The sequence below is a fragment of the Panthera onca genome, chromosome B4 (genome assembly GCF_046562875.1).
Source record: "Panthera onca isolate mPanOnc1 chromosome B4, mPanOnc1 haplotype 2, whole genome shotgun sequence".
NCBI classification, from domain to species: Eukaryota; Metazoa; Chordata; class Mammalia; order Carnivora; family Felidae; genus Panthera; species Panthera onca.
Window position 1 is genome coordinate 125,913,023 of NC_138345.1, and position 23,187 is coordinate 125,936,209.

General features: G+C 37.9%; 1 protein-coding gene across 6 annotated transcripts in view; it reads left to right on the top strand.

Annotated features, from left to right (window-relative positions):
- The window catches only part of RIC8B (RIC8 guanine nucleotide exchange factor B), a 104,531-nt gene that overhangs the window by 19,217 nt on the left and 62,127 nt on the right, over positions 1 to 23,187 (top strand). For all 6 annotated transcript variants that reach the window (XR_013556666.1, XR_013556667.1, XR_013556668.2 and 3 more), the window contains exon 3: positions 22,291 to 22,899. Coding sequence is in view for 3 of the 6 variants with exons in the window: in XM_078449518.1 (XP_078305644.1) it covers positions 22,291 to 22,899 (609 nt within the window). In the remaining 3 variants the exon portion in view is untranslated. The remainder of the gene's footprint in view (positions 1 to 22,290; positions 22,900 to 23,187) is intronic.

Consider the following 23,187-nt stretch of genomic DNA (forward strand, 5'->3'; position numbering starts at 1 on the left):
TTAATCATTAGGGAAATGCAAATTAAAGCCACAGTGAGATTAAAGTTCACACTCACTGGTATGGCTAGAATAAAAAAAAAAACAGATAATAACAAGTATTGGCAAGGATGTGGAGAAATCAGAATGCTCATACCTTACTGGTGGGAATGTAAAATTGTGCAGCCATTTTGGAAAACAGTCTGGCAGTTCCTCAAAAGGTTGAACTCAGCAATTGTACTCCTAGGTATCTACACTAAAGAAATGAAGATATATGTCTACACAAAAACTCGTATGTGAATGTTTATGGTAGCATTATTCATAATAGCCAAAAGGTATAAACAACTCAAATATTTATCGATTTATGAATGAATAAACAAAACGTGTTAACTATACAATGAAATATTATTCTGCCGAAAATTAAAGAATAAAGAAATTGATAAGTGCTACAACATGGATAAACCTTGAACCCATTACGCTAAGTGAAAGAAGCCAGACACAAAGGCCACATAATATATGATTCCATTTATATGAAATGTCTAAAATAGATCTGAAGAAACAGAGAGTAGATTAGTTGTTACCTAGGGGCTAGTGGGAGAGGGGAATGGGGAGTTGCTACTAATGAGTATTGGATTTTTTGGGGGTGGGTAATGAGAATGTTCTAAAATTACACAGTGTGACTATACTAAAAACCAATGAGTATACGCTTTTAACAGGGTGAACTTTATGATACATGAGTTATATCTCAGTAAAGCTTGTTAGTAAATACAATAGGTAACATACACTACGTGTCCGTCATCATTCCAAGCAGTGTATGAAATATTAACACGTTTAATCCTCACAACAAGTCTATATAGTAGGTACTGTGGTTTTGCTTTACAGATGAGGAAACTAAGTCATACAGGAAATAACTTGCCTAAACTAGTGAAGTCTAAGGCTATGATTCAAGCCCATGCAGTCTGGCTCCAAACTCCTGTTCACCGTACTGCCATTTATTAATAATTGAATCAACCTGTTGTACAGCTTATGAATTGATTGTATTCAGTTTATGATTTTAGGCATCTAAAGTTTGAGATTTGATGCAGAGCATAAACAAAGCTTTGACACTGAGCTAATTATCAGCATGGACAGTAAACAGAAGAGCATGCTTTGCAGTGTGACTACATAGGATAGCCAGTGAGGATATGTAGTGTCAGCTCTCCATAAGCAGTGCAGTACTTGACCATAGGAGTTAGTTAGGCATGTTGCAGATTTTTTTTTTTTTTGGATTCCTATGATTATTATGATTATTTATTTTTTGCCAAAAATGTACGGTTTCTTTTTCTCAGCATTTAGCTCTTCCTTACAAAGTTTGATCATGTACTAAGGAAAAGGGAGAACATGTATGTATATCTTTGACTAATTAAACTCTTATCTTAGGGACATGGAAGAGTTACTGACTGTACAGACATCTCTAATGTTCCCAACTTCCCCATTTATAGATGAAAAACTGAGAAGTTGACTTGCCCAAAGTCACAATTAATGAATTGAAGAGCTAGGACTCAACCCAGGGCCTCCGTCTCTTTCTCTGCCTTCAGGGATCATATTTGCAGGAAATTCACAGGGAACTCACAGTGTAGTAAAGGGCACCAAGTATCTTCCAGTATAGTGATTCCTTCTAACATATCTTGCACAAAGGGACATCACACTCTGAAATACTTTCAGTAATGGGAAGCTCACAGCAGCCACTCTGTTGTCAGATAGCTTTAATTAGAAAGCTTTTACGTGTATGAACTCCTTTAAGCCGGCTTTGGTTGATCCTCTTACCTTACTCATATCCCTCTCTGTCTCTACCTTTGTCCACTGTTTTGCTTGTCTTCCTACTTCCTTTCTGCCACTCCATCTCTATCATTTCCTCCCCCCCCCCCTCCTTATTGCCTAACATTCATATTTATCAAAAAGCTTTCTCTGGCTGAATTCTCTGTAGTTTATTTCTTCAGTCTCTTAATATAACTTTAAATTGCTATACATTGAAATACACTTACATTCCTTATTCATTCATTTTACATGTTCAGTCTTCCTAATATTATAAATAACTTGAGTCATGTGCTTTTTAACTCCCCAACCCAAAATAGACTTCTTGTCACTTAGAATTTATTTCTCTTGAATAATTTGCATGTACTTGAATTTTAAGTTGGGAACATTTTGAGTTGTGTGCCTGTATGGGGGCTGAGCACACAAGTACTAAGTAATGGGTACTATAGATTCCAAGTGAACATCATAGAATTGATAAAATTAATACATAATTGCAATGATATTTTTATAGCATCAGCATTTTCCTTTTTCAAGTGGCTTTGCCATTAAAACACATACAAATAAAAATTTCCTAGCCGTATTGTGCCTATGTAGAGTATGCCTGTTAATGTTTCTTGATCTGTTTGTCCATCTGGCCATCTTTATGATGTAAGATGCATTAGCCTCTACTCTATCCCAAGCTAAAGATTTTTAAATATATAATCTCACTTAATATTTATAAGCCCTAAATGTTATTCCTATTTTTAGAGATGAGGAAATGAGACACAAGTGATTTCAAGAAATTTGCCCAAGATCACATAACCACAAGGGGCAAAGCTAGTGCTTAAAGCCAGGTGCTTTTCTCACTTCAATTGTACAGTCCTCAATAAGTAACATATAAAGTGAATTACATCTTACAATATGTTTTTTTCAGATGCTCTCTATATTAAATAATTAAAATAGCCCTGTGACACAGGTATATTTTTATCTTACATATGAGGAAATTTAGCCTCAGATAGATTAAGAAAATTGCTCCAGATCCAAATTCAGAAAATAGTAGAGCTAGGGACTAGAGGGAATCTAAATAGTCTGTTCTGTGCTTTTCTTGCTGTATCGCTAGTGTCTTCTTGTGCCTTTGAGGATCCCTAAAATCTCACAACTGTCTCATTGGGACAACTTAACTTCCCTCTTGTCCCTGTTCTCAGCTATATTATTCTGCTCTGGCTGCTGTTAACAGAATGCCATAGACTGGTGGCTTAATCAGCAAAATTTATTTCTCACAGTTTTAGAGGCTAAGAAGTCCAAGATCAGGATGCCAGCAGATTTCATCCTGAGGCCTTTTCTCTTGCTTGTAAATGGCTGTCATCTCACTGTGTGCTCACATGATCTCTTTGTGCAGAGAGGGGTAGAGGGAAAGTGTGAGTGAGCTAGCTCTCCAGGGTCTCTTCTTTCAAAGGCACTAATCCCATTGGACTAGCGCCCCTCCCTAATGACCTCATCTAACCCTAATTACCTCCCCAAAGGCCCATTTCCAAATACCAACATATTGGTGGTTAGAGCTTCAACATCTGAATTTAACGGGGACACAAACATCATGGTAAACATCAGCTTACCATCAGAGCCCCTGACTATCTTCTGTCACCTGGGACATTAGAGCTGGGAACTAGATTCAGAGATAGAGTAACTAGTACAGACTGAATAGTTGAGTGTTGTGGGGTAGATGGCATTGGAGACAAAGCAGGGAAATCCTAAAGAGACTATATAGGAAAGACTTGGATAAACTTTTAGGCAAAAAGGCAAAGGAGCTATAGAGATCTGTAGGACCTTGATCTGTATTAGCCACTAAGATACCAGGTATGTGTTGTAATAGTGTCCATCTTCCAGCCTTGTTAGTATACTGTGTGATCAAACTATAGCTTATGTTAAGAATTCACTAAAGATTAATGAGATAATGAGCCCTTCTTTGGTAAATTATAATAAACAACAAATGATACTTCTGTATTTGCTGATATATTAACTTAAAATACTAAACTATATTTTAATAGGAGAAAAAGGCTTTCTGAAAAAAAAAGACTCTTAAATAGTAAGAGAAGCAGAGTTGGCTGGTACTGTATTTGAAGACAAATAAAAAGTTTTGACATGCCCATTTCTGCCCTCAGTTGAGAAAGGATGGGCAGCGGATTTTGTGAGTTTTCATTTGCACCTAAGCAGTCTTTGCTATCCCTTAATGAACTCCTGATGATGCAACATGTCTTTCTCAGGACTGCTAATTAGCAAACAAACTTGAGCCAAACTTACATAATTGTTGTTCGTCTGCACTTTCTCTTCAATATTTTTGGCAAGATTACCATGGTATAGAACATAGCCAGAAGGATTGTCTTACTGAAAAATGTACATGTGGAGTAAGGTAAACTAGAGGTGAAATTTAGGAAGTGAGATAAACCTTATTCACAAGGACAGTATCCATTACATAAAAAGTGAGAACTACCATCACTTCCCATACTACAAGCAGGGAAAAGAAACCCACAAGTGTATAGAAATAATAGTAAGTTAAATATCATATAGACCCAGCTGCATGAGTATTCATTTAGAAAATTTAATCTTTATCTTTTTATAAAGAAATTCTAAATTTGACCTTCAGAATCCTTTCTCCAACCTTTACTAAAAACCCAGGTTAGAATTCTGGCAGTGAGTCAGTGATTGTTTAACATTTTTGTAAAATACAAATTTTTAATAGGTCTATCTTGTAGAACTGACAACATTGTTCTGTTAATTATAGTAAGCTTATTTTAGAATTTAATACCTCTCTGTCTTTCTCTGTCTTGCGTGCGCGCGCACACACACACACACACACACACGTGCTGTACAGAGAGGGCAAAAGTTTAGAACTATCAGATTTAGGTGGCTGACCTTCAAGTCCAGTTATGAACTAAAATTAGATCCCTGTGGAATATATATCTAGTGACATCCATCAGAGGAGAGAGTAGGCATAACCTTGAGAGGCCAGGGAAGTATCATTCAATGGATCCTGCCTTAGCTACAATATTCCTCTTATATCTTATTTTTTAATCTCAAAAATTCATGTGACTTTTTGTATTGTGAGTTTTAATGTATTTACTTTCATGTAGAAATTCTTCCCCACCCTGCCCCCACTAAATCTTTTAGTAACCAGTGGTTAAAGAGGATGTACTAGGATTGCCCTGTGACTTTAAGTATCCCTGGCACTGTGCCACATCTCCCAGATGAATGTGCATAGTCTATTTTAAGAGCAGGGTCCTATCCCATCACTATAGGAGCACTGGTTGGAGCAAGAGCATAAATCAAACATGTGGCTAATGTTGTGGACATAATGGACAAAAAGTGTGGTGGGCAGGAGTCCATTCTTATTAAAGAGAGAGTAGTAGACTCTGAGAATAGGTATTCAGTTCCGTGAAAATAGAAGAACAGAAACATTAAATAATAATTAAAAAGTGATAATAAGTAGAACCATGTTTAAGGACTTAAGTCTGTTCATTTAAGGAGAAAAAAAAATCAGTCCTCAGTAATTCCTTTCACAGGCCTAGCTTAACCCTGAATTGCTTTCAAAGTTGGAACACCCATTTTTGCTTTATTTCTTACACATCACCAGATGCCAGTAGAAAGCACAGAATGCTAGAACGGGAAACTCAGATTCTTACCATCTGAGTTTCCCGTTCTAGCATTCTGTGCTATCTTAGGTAAATAGTTTAGCCTCCCTGGGAGTCAGTTTTCATGTCTGTAAAATAAAAGAAATACTCCCAAGTCCTGAGTATATTATTAGGTTTGGGGTTTTTAAAAAATTTTTTTTAATCTTTATTTATTTTTGAGACAGAAACAGAGTGTGAGCAGGGGAGGAACAGAGAGAGAGGGAGATACAAAATCCAAAGCAGGCTCCAGGCCCTGAACTGTCAGCACAGAGCCAGATGTGGGGCTCGAACTCATGAACTGTGAGATCATGACCCAAACTGAGGTCGGACGCTTAACTGACTGAGCCACCCAGGTGCCCCTATTAGGTATTATTTTTTAAAAGGATTCTGTGGTCAAACAAATAAAGGAAATAGCAGTTTTAAAAAATTAAACAGGTTTATTTTCCATAGTACATCTGAGAATCTTTAATACTTTAATAAGCTTTATAAGTTTCTCAGACTTACTCTCCCCAATATCTACTTTTTTATAGCACCTTTTGCAACTGCTAGTACTTGTTATTATTAAATAGTCACTATAGCCCTTTCTAACTCTTAATATTCTGATTCTGTAAATTACACTCATTTTGTTTGGCTCTTCAGCTGTTTTCTGGCCTGTAGTTATCATTGGGTTACTGCCAAGTTGAACTCTGTGCCTGTGCTGTGTGTGTACCCTGCCCCTCTCCAGCTCAAACTGGAAAGTTATTGCATTTTCCTGTTTCTTATAAATAAAACAGACATTCGTGCATGTCTTTGGCAATGTTCACTTTCTCTGTTCACTATTGTTTCATTTTGATTTAATTATTCAATTATCGCCCCATTTTTATTCTAAATTAATATATAAATCTTTACTTGAATTTCCCAAATAATAGTAAAGACTTTTAAAAGTCTCAGCTCATTACATCCTTTTGATAAACCCTGATGTTGAAGAGAAAACTAGATGTCAAACCTACATATAGGCATATTATTTTAATCATAAAAACAAGCCTCCTTCAAGATAGTACTGTTGGCTGAGATCTTTAATTATAGGTCTTGTTCTTGGAAGTGTACAATTTTAGCTCTTACTATGTACCAACATCTTATTTACTAAAACAACACCATAATACGTATTATCCCCATTTTAAACATAATGAAACTAAAGCTCAGAAAAATCAAGTAACTTCCTAGATCTCGCAGGTAAAAAATACAGCAAAGTGAAGACTGACTCTGGAAGTCATATTCTTTATTATAGCATGTAGCCTTTTACTAAAGTATATGGTAATACATTGTAGTTATGATAAATAACATTTATTGGGTATTTATTTTATCTGAGAACAGCACATGCACACTGTCTCATTTAATTCCCCCAACAACCCTATGAGTAGGTACCATCATACCCATGTTACAGATAAGGAAATTTAAAAACATGACCAATTTATTAAAAATCACACAAATAAGTGGCACCTAGGAATTAAGCCCAGAACTTTAATGGCCTATGTGGACATAAAACTCTGTGTTTAGCATATAGTGCTTTGAAGATGTTGCACTTCGTATATATGTTTGTAAGTACATATTCAACATATTTGACAGCATCTTTGTACCTGTGGAAGAAAAAGAAATATATCAGACAAATCCTGCCCGCCCAAAACTGATGAAAGAGATAAGAACTCTCCATAAATATAATTCAAGGTCAGAGGTGTTAAGTGCTATAAAAGTGGTAGAGATAGAAGAGGTTATTTCTAAGCTTACAAAGATGACATTTGCCTTGAAGAAACAAATTATTTCGGAAGGTCAGGGTTTAAGAAGACATGCTATGTACAGGAAGTAACATGAGAAAAGGCACATATGTTCACATAGATAGTAGAGAGTAGGTTTCTCAGCCCAGATCAAGGATAATGTGACAGTAAATTGAGTGTGAGTTTTAGAAAGGTGGATATATGTTGGAGGAGGATCTGACCCCTTCCTAGATAATGAGTTTAGATGTATTTTATTTGAGGTGTCCACTGTGGGGCGATTAAAGAGAAAGGTCTACCAAGCAGTATCATTTTCTTTTTGCTGCCAGCTTTAGAAAATGGGTTCCCTATCTCCTGAATGATTAAGACCTCTGTCAACCAAGTTGTCCAAGTTAGAAATCTGAGACATTCCTTGTCTCCTCTTTCTTCTCCACCCTGATGACCACTCCACCAATCATCCAGTCAGTTCTACTTCCTTAAAATCTCTTAGCTTTCCCTTTTTTTTTTTTTTTTTTAAGTCGGCTCAATGCCCAATGTGGGGCTTGAACTCATGACCCCAAGATCAGGAGTCACATGCTGTACCAACTGAGCCAGCCAGATGCCCCTCACAGTCTCTTAGCTTTCTACTTCTCTGCTTAGTTCACATAACCATCATTTCTCATCTCATTAACTTTTTCTGGTTCTGTCCCATTTCTTGTGCATTCTCCATGTTACCATCAGAATGATAATTTCTTTTTTTTAATATGAAATTTATTGTCAAATTGGTTTCCATACAACACCCAGTGCTCATCCCAAAAGGTGCCCTCCTCAATACCCATCACCCACCCTCCCCTCCCTCCCACCCCCCATCAACCCTCAGTTTGTTCTCAGTTTTTAACAGTCTCTTATTAACCTCTTTTTTTTCTTCCCCTCCCCCATGGACTTCTGTTAAGTTTCTCAGGATCCACATAAGAGTGAAACATATGGTATCTGTCTTTCTCTGTATGACTTATTTCACTTAGCATAACACTCTCCAGTTCCATCCACGTTGCTACAAAAGGCCATATTTCATTCTTTCTCATTGCCATGTAGTATTCCATTGTGTGTGTAAACCACAATTTCTTTATCCATTCATCAGTTGATGGCCATTTAGGCTCTTTCCATAATTTGGCCATTGTTGAGAGTGCTGCTATAAACATTGGGGTACAAAGCTTCTGCACAGCAAAGGAAATAGTCAACAAAACTAAAAGGCAACCAATAGAATGGGAAAAGATATTTGCAAATGACATATCAGACAAAGGGCTAGTATCCAAAATCTATAAAGAGCTCACCAAACTCCACACCCGAAAAACAAATAATCCAGTGAAGAAATGGGCAGAAAACATGAATAGACACTTCTCTAAAGTAGACATCCAGATGGCCAACAGGTACATGAAAAGATGCTCAACATCACTCCTCATCAGAGAAATACAAATCAAAACCACACTCAGATATCGCCTCACCCCAGTCAGAGTGGCTAAAATGAACAAATCAGGAGACTATAGATGCTGGAGAGGATGTAGAGAAACGGGAACCCTCTTGCACTGTTGGTGGGAATGCAAACTGGTGCAGCCACTCTGGAAAACAGTGTAGAGGTTCCTCAAAAAATTAAAACTAGACCTACCCTATGACCCAGCAATAGCACTGCTAGGAATTTATCCAAGGGATACAGGAGTGCTGATGCATAGGGGCCCTTGTACCCCAATGTTTATAGCAGAATGATAATTTCAAAGCACAATCTAATGTCATCCCCCTGCTTAATACCTTGTAATAAGTTCCCCATTTCCTTCTGGATTAATTCCAACTCTTTATTCTCTTCATCATACAGACATGGACTAGTATATCCTCTCTTTAAAAAAAAAAAAAGAAAAAAATAAACGACCTCTCTTTATCTTATAGTTGCTCTTATTACCATTCAATTTCTGTTTCTTTTTTTTTTTTAATATATGAAATTTATTGTCAAATTGGTTTCCATACAACACCCAGTGCTCATCCCAAAAGGTGCCCTCCTCAATACCCATCACCCACCCTCCCCTCCCTCCCACCCCCCATCAACCCTCAGTTTGTTCTCAGTTTTTAACAGTCTCTTATGCTTTGGCTCCCTCCCACTCTAACCTCTTTTTTTTTTTTTTCCTTCCCCTCCCCCATGGGTTTCTGTTAAGTTTCTCAGGATCCACATAAGAGTGAAACCATATGGTATCTGTCTTTCTCTGTATGGCTTATTTCACTTAGCATCACACTCTCCAGTTCCATCCACGTTGCTACAAAAGGCCATATTTCATTCTTTCTCATTGCCACGTAGTATTCCATTGTGTATATAAACCACAATTTCTTTATCCATTCATCAGTTGATGGACATTTAGGCTCTTTCCATAATTTGGCTATTGTTGAGAGTGCTGCTATAAACATTGGGGTACAAGTGCCCCTAGGCATCAGTACTCCTGTATCCCTTGGATAAATTCCTAGCAGTGCTATTGCTGGGTCATAGGGTAGGTCTAGTTTTAATTTTCTGAGGAATCTCCACACTGCTTTCCAGAGTGGCTGCACCAATTTGCATTCCCACCAACAGTGCAAGAGGGTTCCCGTTTCTCCACATCCTCTCCAGCATCTATAGTCTCCTGATTTGTTCATTTTGGCCACTCTGACTGGCGTGAGGTGATATCTGAGTGTGGTTTTGATTTGTATTTCCCTGATATCTCTGTTTCTTTATAGTCACATCTTGAAAGGTATGTACGTCTGTCTGCACATTCTCATTTCCCAAATACTATGTAGAAACTGCTTTTATCAAGGTCACTGGTGATCTAGCATTGCCAAATCCTTATACTACTTGATCTTTCATCAGCATTGGAAACAGTTGACTACTCCCTCTATAAAATATTTTCTTTCCTGTATTGTCTTCCAGAGCACCACACTCCTAAATTTCCTCTTGCTTCCAGCTGTAACTCTTAATCTCTTTTATCAAGTTCTCCTCCTCCCAGCCTCTAAGTGGTGGCATTTTTCATGGCTCTATCATCTTCCTTCTATTTTCTATGTATTTTACTGTAGGCAATCTATTCCTATAGCTCCAAGCACCTTTACTCATAGAGAAGATGTAGCCCTGATGGCTGCTTAGGGCTTCAGCCACATATTCAACTTTGTACTTGACATCTCTGTGGGCATTGCAAACTTAATGTGTCTATACATAATTTTCCCCAAAACCTGTTTGTCAAAAATACATATCAAATCCATCTACCTTTCTCTCTCTCTGCTGCTTCCATTCTAGTTGAAGCTGTATTTGTTCCCTTCCAATCCATTTTCCACACAGCAGCCAGTGTGGTTTTCTTTTCTTTTTTCTTCTTATGTTTATTTTTGAAAGAGAGAACGAGCTGGGGAGGGGCAGGGAGAGAGGGGGACAGAGGATCCCAAGCAGGCTCGGCGCTGACAGCAGAGAGACCTGATGTGGGGCTCGAACCCTCGACTGGTGAGATCATGACCGGAGCCAAAGTCTGACACCTAACTGACTGAGCCCCCCAGATGCCCCAGGCAGTGTGATTTTCTAAAAAGTTTTAATTGGGTTGTATGTCTCCTTTGCTTAAACTCCTTTAGTGACTTTTCATAGCATTTAAAGTCTAATCTCCTTATCATGGACTGTAAACCTCCACGTGGTCTGGTGCCAGGTTATTCTCCAGTTACATCTCAGAGCACTGCCACTAACATCACCCACCCTGGCTTTCAAGACCTTAAACACACCAGACTCTGCCAGCAGTGCTCTTTCTTTGCACATTTAGCACCTTCTCACCATCAGAACTTGGCTTAAATACCACTTTAAAATGGATCCTTTCTCCAGTGATTTTCTATCATACCATCCTGTTCATTTCTCTTATAACACTTTAATTTTTTGTTTGTGTTCCCCGTTAGACTGTCATCCCCATAACACATAATAGAATAATGTTTGTTTTGCTCACCACTGTACACCTCTCACATTACACAGTGCCTTGAATATAGTGGGCATTCAAGTACTGTTAAATGATTGAATGGAAATTGAATGTGTACATTTCACATCTCGCCTTAGATGTCACTTCCTTAAGAAATCTTTCCCTGAGTTGGTCTGTATCCCTCCCATAAGTTGGATTAGGTGCCTTAGATTTGTATTACCATAGTTTTTTACACTTAAATCAGTGATTCTCACTGGGAAGTGATTTTATTCCCCAAGAGACATTTGGCAGTTTCTGGAGACACTTTATATATGTATATATATATGTGTGTGTGTGTGTATGTGTGTGTGTATATATACATATATATATACATATGTGTGTGTGTGTGTGTATATATATATATATATATATATATATATATATATATAATTGTCAAATTGGCTTCCATACAACACCCAATGCTCATCCCAACAAGTGTCCTCCTCATTGCCCATCACCCACTTTCCCCTCTCCCCTATTCCCCATCAACCCTCAGTTTGTTCTCTGTATTTAAGAGTCTTTTATGGTTTGCCTCCCTCCCTCTCTGTTTATAACTTTTCTTTTTCTCCCTTCCCTTCCCCCATGGTCTTCTGTTAAGTTTCTCAAGATCCACATATGAGTGAAAACATATGGTATCTGTCTTTCTCTGCCTGACTTATTTCACTCAGCATAATACCCTCCAGTTCCGTCCACGTTGCTGCAAATGGCAGGATTTCATTCTTTCTCATTGCCAAGTAGTATTCCATTGTATATATAAACCACATCTTCTTTTTTTTTTTTAATTTTTTTTTAAAGTTTTTTTTTTTTTTTTAATTTATTTTTGAGACAGAGAGAGACAGAGCATGAACAGGGGAGGGTCAGAGAGAGGGAGACACAGAATCCGAAACAGGCTCCAGGCTGTGAGCTGTCAGCACAGAGCCCAACGCGGGGCTCGAACTCATGGACCGCGAGATCATGACCTGAGCCGAAGTCAGCTGCTTAATCGACTGAGCCACCCAGGTGCCCCAAACCACATCTTCTTTATCCATTCATCAGTTGATGGACATTTAGGCTCTTTCCATATTTTGGCTATTGTTGAAAGCACCGCTATAAACATTGGGGTACAAGTACCCCTATGCATCAGCACTCCTGTATTCCTTGGGTAAATTTCTAGCAGTGCTATTGCTGGGTCATAGGGTAGATCTATTTTTAATTTTTTGAGGAACCTCCACACTGTTTTTCAGAGTGGCTGCACCAGTTTGCATTCCCACCAACAGTGCAAGAGGGTTCCTGTTTCTCCACATCCTTGCCAGCATCTGTAGTCATAGAGACACTTTTGATTGCTGTATTAGGTAGTGGTAGTGAGGGGGTGTTACTGGTATCTAGTGGGTGGGGGCCAATGATGCTATTAAATTTCTTATACATATCCTGAGAGAATTATGTAGTCCAAAAGGTCAGTAGTGCTAAGGCTGAAAACTTCTGGCTTAGACCTATCAGAGCACTTATCACACTAATCCATGGCTTGTATTTCTTTGTAAATGCTCCCGCATTCGATTTTAATTTGCTTAGAAGCTTGCTATTGGCTACCCAGTACCAAGGATTTTACCTTGGATTTATTAGATACTTGGTGTCTTCTTGAATGAATGAATGAATGAATGAATAGGTAAACAAATGAATATATAAACCAGCCATAGCACAACTAGGCTAACTTGGACTAACTTTTAGTATTAGTTATAGAGAGTAGTTGCTTCGTCATTTAGGTGAAATATAACTTTTGTTACTTATGGAATGCTGGCATAAGAGGTTCTGTATGAGATATTGATGAGACATTGTATTTCAAAGGTGCATTTTATTTAAATTTAAAGCTAACCTGATGCAACAAAGGGACCCCAAGATAGAAGTGGTTTGAGGAATATTGGTGTTTTATTACCTTTTCAAGTGATAGTTCTGAGGTGATCCGATCTGGTTAGGTAGGTGAATAACTCTGCTCTGTAAATTTATTCAGTTGCCCTGTTTTCCTTCTGAGTTTCCAAGTCATGCTTCACTATCTCAGCATTGTCCTAGCATATACTGGGCTGCCACTTCCAAGTTCTGGGCTACAGAATAGGACAAGAAAGTAGAGAAAGAATGCTCACTGTCTTAAAGACCCAAACCCAGAAATGGCTTGCAACGTGTTCACGTACATTCCATTGGCAAGAGCTGAGTCATATGGTCATATGGCCTCAGAGCAGGTGAGGAATGTGTCATAGGTAGGCATTCGTAGGTCTTGCCACACTTCTGTTACTATATCTGAAGGGGAGAATGGATTTTGGTGGACACTGATAATAGTTTTTCAATATAGTGTTCAGCAATTAAACTAAATCTTAGATAAGCATGTTTATGAGACAGTCCCTCATTACCATGGGATCTGAGTTAGTTTTACTACTTTTGTTATATAGTTCAAGAAAATTTATACAGTATAAAATGCATTCTCTAGAACAGTGCTCCTTAAATTCCTTATGGTGAAGGGCCAAGGTTTTTGTTTGTTTGTTAATTTTTCCCTAATTTGCAGTAGACCAGTGCTTCCATAAAATACAATAAAAATGAAACATTAAAAGAGATAACCACATCCTTTAATAGTCACAGCAAAGTCGGATTACTATAAATGTTTCTAAATGCAAACTCAATTTTTTTATACCTATTTTCAGTTTGTGTACCTATCTCAATGCAGTCCAGTTACAGTTTGTGAACTGGCATCAATCTGTAGACACGTTTGAGTAGCACTTATATGTCGGGTTGCCAGAGTATAGGAAACTATTATGTCTGTATTTTTTTTTTAATTTTTTAAATGTTTATTTATTCTTGAGAGAGAGAGAGACAGAGTGTGAGTTGGGGAGGGGCAAAGAGAGGAGACAATCCAAAGTGGGCTCCGGGCTCTGAGCTGTCAGCACAGAACCCAATGTGGGGCTCAAACTCACAAACTGTGAGATCATGACCTGAGCTGAAGTTGGATGCTTAACTGACTGAGCCACTCAGGTACCCCCTATTTTGTCTGTATTTTGAGCAAAGACTCTTTTTTATGTATAAAATTTGACTTTTAATTTCTTAATATTTTTAGAAATCACCTTTTAAAATAGTATATAAATCATGATAGATCATTTGAATGTTCATCTATGCTTTATAGCATGTTCTGCTTACTTCATAGCAAAAGCCAAAGCTGATCTTAGTTTTACAGATTCATAGTGAAGAGCTTATCATCCTGGAGCTGGAAGAAGGTTGCCTTAGGAACTCTTAATGCATGATATAGATGAAGAAAGAGGCCAAATAGAGTGACATACTCAAGATCATATTTTTAATAAATGAGAGAACGCTGTGGTACAATCATTGACATGAAGTGGAAATCACATTGGAGTCAGATAATCTGGATTAAGTCCTGGCCTTCTACTTCTTAGTTAAGTGTCCTTAGACAATAGTTTAGGTAAGTGTCTAGTGAGCATTTCTTACATTGAAGAACATATATAAGAAGTTTTTTGTACACTTACAAAACCACCCATTATGAAACCACTCCTTTTGATGCTAATAAGTCCACTGCTCTTTCTGGATTCTGCTATATTTCATGGTAGAGGCTTACTGAGAACAGAAGTCATTTAATATAACTGCATCTATTTAAAATTATTTATATAAGGATTCTGTAGCAATGTGGAAAAATGCTAATAATTAAATTAAAAATTAAAAAGTCAGGAAACAAAATATATACACGTTATGATTATAATTCTGTGTTAAAGTAATATGCATATGTTACTGATAATCAAGTAGATTGACTAAGAATAAATACTTCTGTCTCCTGCATTATAAAATATACCCGCTAGGGGTGCCTGGGTGGCTCAGTCAGTTAAATGTCCAAGTCTTAATTTCAGCTCAGGTCATCATCACACAGTTGTGAGTCCTGCATCGGGCTCCATGCTGGGCATGGCCCCTACCCAGCTTGTGCTCGCTCACTTTCTCAAAAAGAAATTAAAAAATTATACACACACACATTAGCTGGTGTAATTATGACTGTTTTTCTATTTTCTTTAATAGTTTGGTATGTTTTACATTTTCTTTTTTTTCCCTTTTTTTTTTTTTTAACATTTATTTATTTTTGAGAGACAGAGCATGACCAGGGGAGGAGCAGAGAGAGAGGGAGACACAGAATCCAAAGCAGGCTCCAGGCTCTGAGCTGTCAGCACAGAGCCCGATGTGGGGTTTGAACCCACGAACCATGAGATCATAATCTGAGCTGAAGTTAGACACTTAACCAACTGAGCCATCCAGGCTCCCTGGTGCATTTTACATTTTAAAGAACATATATATTTAAGTTATTTAACCTCTTCAGAAAAAAAGAACTTCATATGAAGACATCTAAGTTCTGCTCATATAAAGAGACATTTTTACCCAATGAGACAAACCATCTTACTAGTCCAATCACACGAATAGCCTTTACTACTTCTCTTTCCTTCTTAGAAAGGAGAAGTGTCCAGATAACATTAATAGACTTCTACTAATCCTTTAGATTTGAAGAACTTAATCTAATCAGTTTATATTTTGGGTGCTAACTTGTGTGCTAGTTGCTCTACTGAGGGCTACAAGGATTATGAAGAATATGAATAATAATAATCACCATTTACAGAGTACTTATTATGTCCCAGAGTCTATTTCACAATAGCCCTATGAGATATAGATGATACTATTCCCTTTTTACACATGGGACAGTGAGGCTCAAAGAAGTTAAATAGCATGTCTGAATTACACAGCAGCAAAGCCTAGTAATATACCCAACTCTAATTCAGAAACCACTACAATTTATATTTTCTTCTGTCTTGAAAAAAAAAAAGTGTCCTTTCTGCCATCAGAGAGCTTTTAGTAGTAACAGGAAGAATGTACAGAGCACCAAATGATTGCTATAAGATATGGTTTGGGTATTCCTTGGAGAGAAAGAATGTTGGGAGCTGAAGTGGTTAGGAGAAATTTTATATCAAAAGTGAATATTAGCAGCACCTGGGTGGCTCTGTCAGTTAAGCGTGAATTCTTTATTTCTGCTTCGGTCATGATCTGACAGTTCGGTTCGTGAGATCAAGCCCCAGGGTGGGCTCTGTGCTGACAGTGTGGAGCCTGCTGCTCCGTATTCTTTCCCTCTCTCTCTCTGCCCCTCTCCCTGCTCATGTGTGTGCACGCTCTCTCTCTCTCTCTCACTTTCTCTCTCTCTCTCACTTTCTCTCTCTCTCTCACTCAAAATAAATATTTTTCTTAAAAGTGAATTCTGAGGTTAGCTTTGAAGAATGGTTAAAACTTGAATAGTCAAAGAGGAAGAAGAACTGATGCATGTAGAGGGGAAGCAGTAAGAAAGCAGAAGAGCTCAGTGTGAGATAATTTGGATAGGAATATAGCTAAAGAGGAGGGTTTGATAGAAGCACAGTATGAAAGAGAAGCCTGAAAAAGTAGGTTGGAGATCTTAATTGCTAAACTGAGGACTCTGAGATTTTATTTTATAATAATATATAAACCTATACTGAATACTTACACATTCTAGGCACTATTCTAAGAGCTATACATGTGGGATATCATTTAGCTCTTACAGTAAATGAGGCCCAGAGAGGCCAAGTAAGTTGCCACAGTCACACTGTTAGAAGATGGTAGAAGAGCCAAGGTTTGAATACAAGGAGTTTAAATCCAGAACCTTTGCCTTCATCACAGTACTGCTGTGGTTCTAGAGTCCATGGTAAGTTGAACAAGTTTCAAGCCCAGGACCATTGACCTTAAACAAGTAATATATTTCACATGTGGAGTAGTTGTTTTTTTTTTTAATTAATTTATTTTATTTTATTTATTTATTTTTTCAATATATGAAGTTTATTGTCAAATTGGTTTCCATACAACATCCAGTGCTCATCCCAAAAGGTGCCCTCCTCAGTACCCATCACCCATCCTCCCCTCCCTCCCACCCCCCATCAACCCTCAGTTTGTTCTCAGTTTTTTAAGAGTAGTTTTTAATATTTAAGATAAGAAAGGTAATGTGACCAGACAGTGACACCCTATTCATCTTGAGGATAATCAAAGAGAAGTTAAGGTATTTGTATTAATGGCTTTCAACTCAGCCTACTTTTCTATGCTTATCTGGTCCATTGCTCTCACTTAACCCCAGTCCTCTAACATCCAAGTTGTGTCAGTCCATTGTTAACCATAGTTCAGTGGTTCACAGAGTGTAGCTTCTGAATTGGCAGCAGCAACTAGGAACTTGTTAAAAGTCCCAATTTTGGAACCTCACTCAAGACCAACTGAATCAGAACCTCTGAGGGTGAAGTATAACAATGTATTTTAACAATCCCTTTAGCTGATTATGATCCATGATGAAGTTTGACAACCATTGCTGTAGTAGACTTTGGGATTTCAGTTCAGGAGCAAATTACTAAAATTTTTTGGCGGTACTGATAGTAACATTGGGGAACTATTTGGGATCTTACTCTTGAGTGTCTGCTCCTGCGTCCACAGTGTAACTTTATAGAAATAGCCATGACTTGCTAAGCTAGTAAGCATTTTAAAAGGGCTTTTTCTCAGACTCTTTGATTCTTAGTAATTATATTTTGTAAGCATACCTCAACTTTGCTTTCTGACTTTCATTCGTTACCGAGAACCCAAACTCTAAGTGAAAGTTTTAAATCAGAAAATATTTCCATTAATTTTGATAGAAAAAAAAATTGTGTTTTGTAATTATCTAAGGTACCAAAATAATTTGAGATTGAAAAATATATATCAGTTGAACAATGAAAACAATTTTGAAAGTAAATAAAATAGTAAATAAAAATAGTCTATACCTAACCTCTAATATAATGACAGTTTATTGTACCTGCAAAAAGAGGAAGAGAAGACTTGATAGTAAGTGGTGGCTGGTGGAGGAGGAATACAAAGGAGTCATTCTTTGGAAGATGCTGGAGAGTCAGGTAGTAGTAGTTTTAAGGTTAGATATTTGTGGTTATCTTGCACTTAAAAATAGGTATAGCACACCTGATCCAGCCACAGGGCTACAGAAAACATGGCCTATTCTCTAGGAGCCTGGAGAAGGAGTGAGATGCTCCAATAACTTACTCTATACAAAAGCAAAAATTAAGATCTTGTTGGAAGCACAAATATCAAAAGAAGGAGTGACTAGGGAAGCTTATAGACCCCTCAGTCTTCAAACTAAAGCTGAGAAAAAGAGGGGGCTCCTGACTAGAGGGCATGGTAACATGTCCTTTCATGCCACAGAAGGAACAGCAGGGAAGGAGCTCAAGACAGATGTCAAGGGACTGGGAGTCATTTTGGAGCACTTGAGAAAAAGCGGGGAGTGTCTGTGACAGAGCAGTAGGAAAAGGATCACTAGGCTCATTCCAGATATGTCCTGTGGGCATCAAGGGGCTATAGAAAGTGTTTGAAGAGAGCAGAGCATGTTTTAGGAAGCATAAAATCAACTGAAAAAAAATAGTCACAGCATAGAAAAATACTGTTCGGGCAAAATAAAGGTGAAATACAAGAGCATCTTTGAAACACAGAAGGAGTGCATGCACTCAACAGATGGAGAAAGTGTAAAGAATGCTCCCTCTTCAATTCTCTAGCTTGGTGTACATATGCAAAGAAAATTTTTTTTTTCTTTTTTTTTAATGTTTATTTATTTTGAGAGAGAGAGAGAGAGAGAGAGAGAGCGCGCATGAGTGGGGAAGGGTGGAGAGAGAGAGGGAGACACAAAATCAGAAGCAGGCTCCAGGCTCTGAGCTGTCAGCACAGAGCCCGACATGGTCTAACTCACAGGCTGAGAGATCATGACCTGAGCCAAAGTCAGATGCTTAACCAACTGAGCCATCCATGTGCCCCCAAAGCAAAATTTTTCTGATTCATCCAAATATACCTGATTTATTAATTTGGTCTTCATAATATTCTCTGAATAGAAATGATTATATTGAGTACAGCAATAGGTGTGTTTATAAAATATCACTTTTGTTGTATTTTGGGTAGGTCTTTGATTTTATTTTTTGAATTATAGTAAAAAAAAAAGGCAGAGAAGAAAGAGTCATGATCCAAAAAGTGGCTTGATTTTCAAGATACATTATGATTATAATAAAAAGCCACCTAACAGTCATTACGTGAGGCATGTCTATAATGAGAAATGGCATATTTAAGAACAAATATAACCAAAAACTGTGCTTTAAAATTAGAACTCTTGTCTTTGGTTGCCAGTTGATCTCCAGGAAACCTGTAAATGAAGTCTTTTTTTTTTTTTTTTAATGTTTGTTTATTTTTGAAAGAGCATGAACAGGAGAGGAGCAAGGAGAGAGGGTGACAGAGGATTTGAAGAGGGCTCTGCTGACTGCAGAGAGCCTGATGCAGGGCTCAGATTCACAAACCATGAGATCATGAGCTGAGCTGAAGTCAGACTGACTCAGTCAGACTGACTGAGCTACTCAGGTGCCCCAGAAGTAGTTTTTAACTATAAATTTTGTAGGCTTTCTAATTTCTTTCATGTAGCCTTTTTATGTCCCAGTGTTCTAGTCCATTTGATCTATAGCTTTGTCTCTTCCTATTTGTATTCATACTTTGTTCTTTTTCTTTCTTGAGTCTGAAGGTAGAGCAAGAAAGGAATCATATTGTCTATAGATTTGGGGGGGATTTTTTTGTTGCTGTTGTTATTTTTGGTTTAGAAGGTTAGGAGGTAAAGATGTCTATTTTACTAGATATGTAGAACTCCAAATTCACATATATAATTTTTTATAATACCTTATTTATTATGTGTTTCTTAAACAGGAATGTAGATGAGTTCTCTCTTGAATAAAGTTATGTGGGTGCAAAGATTATCTGACTTCACCCCCAGAAATATACCACATAGGAAACAGTATGTTGAATTGGTTTTGTTTTGGTTTTTTTGTTTTGTTTTTTATCTTGGATATGAAAGATCAGAAATTAGAGAAAAATTGCCTTGTTTTTTGTATTTTTATAATGGGCACATTACACTTATCCCCACTGCCCAAACTTACGTTCATTTTAAAACAAAATGCTTTGGGGCGCCTGGATGTCTCAGTCCATTGGCTAAGCATCTGACTCTTGGTTTCGGCTCAGATCATGATCTCATGGTTCATAAATTTGAGCCCTACATCAGGCTCTGTGCTGACAGCACAGAGCCTGCTTGGGATTCTTTCTCTCCCTCTCTCTCTGCCCCTCCCCTGCTCGCTCACTCTCTCAAAATAAATAAATAAACTTCAAAAAAAATTTTTAAGTGCTTTAATGATGATAGTAAGACATTAAATGAAAGTCCTTTCTAGTCATCAGGGATGGCAGGTAGAATTGACATTATTATCAAATTTTTTTCAGCTTGTCAAGTTAATTTCCTTCCCACCTCCATCTAGAGAAAATAGTACAGTTGACCCTTGAACAACGTGGGGGTTATGGGTGCCAACCCCCTGCACAGTCAAAAAAAATTCTGTGTATATGGGGCACCTGGGTGGCTCAGTTGGTGAAGCGTCCGAGCTCAGTTCGGGGTCATGATCTCACGGCTTGTGGGTTTGAGCCCCACGTCGGACTTTGTGCTGACAGCTCAGAGCCTAGAGCCTGCTTTGGATTCTGTGTCTCCCTCTCTCTCTGCCCCTCCCTGCTTGTGTTCTGTCTCTCAAAAATAAATAAATGTTAAAAAAAAAAACTTTTTTTTTAATTCTGTGTATAATTTCTGACTCTCCAGAAATTTAACTTACTAAGAGCCTACTGTTGACCAGAAGCCTTACAAATAACCTCAACAGTCAATTAACGCATATTTTGTATGTTATGTATTATTGGATTTATACTTTTACAGTAAAGTAAGCCAGAGAAAAGTGTTAAAATCACAAGGAAGAGAAAATACATTTATAGTACTATACTGTATTTATTGAAAAAGATCCATGTATAAGTGGACCTGTGCAGTTCAGATCCATGTTGTTCAAGGGTCAACTGTACATTTAAAGTTGACATTGCCATAGCTGTACTACTAGGATGTACCTGAGAAGGTACACACAGCTTGGGATTCCTGCCAAGATCATAATGCTTGACCCATGAATAGCCTCTTTTTAAAGAGTTAAAGTCTGATGCTAGGTTGATACAAACTTTGTAAAATCTTACATCAGTCCTAGTTGGTGCTGTTGTTTTTATAAAATGCAACAGGTACAGAAATGGTCAGTAGTAAAATAGTTATACCTACTTGTTCCACATATAAGACATGAGCTTGAGAGACCCAGACCTGCAGTTTATGGAGAAGAAAGCTAGACATTGAATTTTGAGAGATGAACAGTGGTTCTTAAATTTAGCAATGACAGGAATAATTATTTTTCAAAAAATGCAAGATAGATAATATGTACTCTGGGTCCATCAGCTATGATTCAGACTAATTGCCTTCTATCCTGGTATTATATGTAGTCTGATATTAAAAATCTGTTGAGAACAAAGCTATATAAAACTTGACCGATTCACTCTGGCCCTGTACAACTAATTCAGTCTCTCTAGCCTTCAATTTCCATATCTGTAAGTGAAAGAAGTGCAGCAAATATAAGGTCTCTTTTTTTTTTTTTAATTTTTTTTTTAATTTTTTTTTTGAATGTTTATTTTTGAGAGAGGGAGAGAGAGACAGAGACAGAGGACAAGTGGGGGAGGGACAGAGAGAGAAGGAGACACAGAATCCGAAGCGGGCTCCAGGCTCTGAGCCGTCAGCACAGAGCCCGACGCGGGGCTCGAACTCACCAGCCGTTGAGATCATGACCTGAGCCGAAGCCACCCAGGCGCCCCTAAGGTCTCTTTCACTTCTAACATTCTGTGACTTAAAAAATTAAAAATCGAGGCGCCTGGTGGCTCAGTCAGTTGAGCGTCCGACTTCGGCTCAGGTCATGATCTCAACAGCTGGTGAGTTCGAGCCCCGCGTCGGGCTCTGTGCTGACGGCTCAGAGCCTGGAGCCTGCTTCAGATTCTGTGTCTCCTTCTCTCTCTGCCCCTCCCCCACTTGTGCTCTGTCTCTCTGTCTCTCAAAAATAAATAAATGTAAAAAAAAATGTTTTTTAAAGTAAAAATCTTTTCTAGCCAGAACCTGACTGCTATTACATACATTGGTAGAGAAGTATTCTGTTTTAAATCATTTAAGCCAAATAATGACTTTTCATACTCATTCCTGTTTTTCAGAAACTCTGTGAAGGTATATTTAAAGTCCTTGTAAAGGACATCCCAACAACATGTCAAGTGTCTTGCCTGGAAGTTCTCCGCATTCTCTCCAGAGACAAAAAAGTTTTAGTTCCTGTAACAACCAAGGAAAATATGCAGATACTGCTGCGACTAGCCAAGCTAAATGAGTCGGATGATTCTTTGGAGAAGGTGTCCGAGTTCCCAGTTATTGTGGAGTCATTAAAATGTCTGTGTAACATAGTGTTCAACAGTCAAATGGCACAGCAGCTCAGCCTGGAACTTAACCTTGCTGCAAAGCTCTGTAACCTCCTGAGAAAGTGCAAGGACCGAAAGTTTATCAGTGACATTAAATGCTTTGACTTGCGCTTGCTCTTCCTCCTGTCACTTTTGCACACCGACATCAGGTCACAATTGCGCTATGAGCTTCAGGGACTAGCGCTGCTAACCCAGATCTTGGAAAGTGCCTTTAGCATCAAGTGGACCGATGAGTATGAATCGGCCATAGACCGTAATGGACCTCCTCTCTCACCTCAGGAGACAGACTGTGCCATCGAGGCCCTCAAAGCTCTCTTCAATGTGACAGTAGACAGTTGGAAGGCACATAAAGAGGTAAGGTTGAGAAGAATATTCTTATCTACCTATTATTTAATTGGTCCGGGGCATCCCTAGAGCTGCCTGTAAGGTTTTAGTTGACATTTGTGTAACACTTACTAGAAAAATAGGATGAAGATGAAAAAACAAATATTTTATTTTACTTGTTTTTTATAGATTTAAAAAAATTTAATTACAATATAGTTAATATGGATTATTATTTTGTAAGATGCCAAATATAGTTCCTTTTCTGAGTTGTACCATCACATGTCTTTTTTTTAATGCCTTTTTGAGGAATAAGGTTTA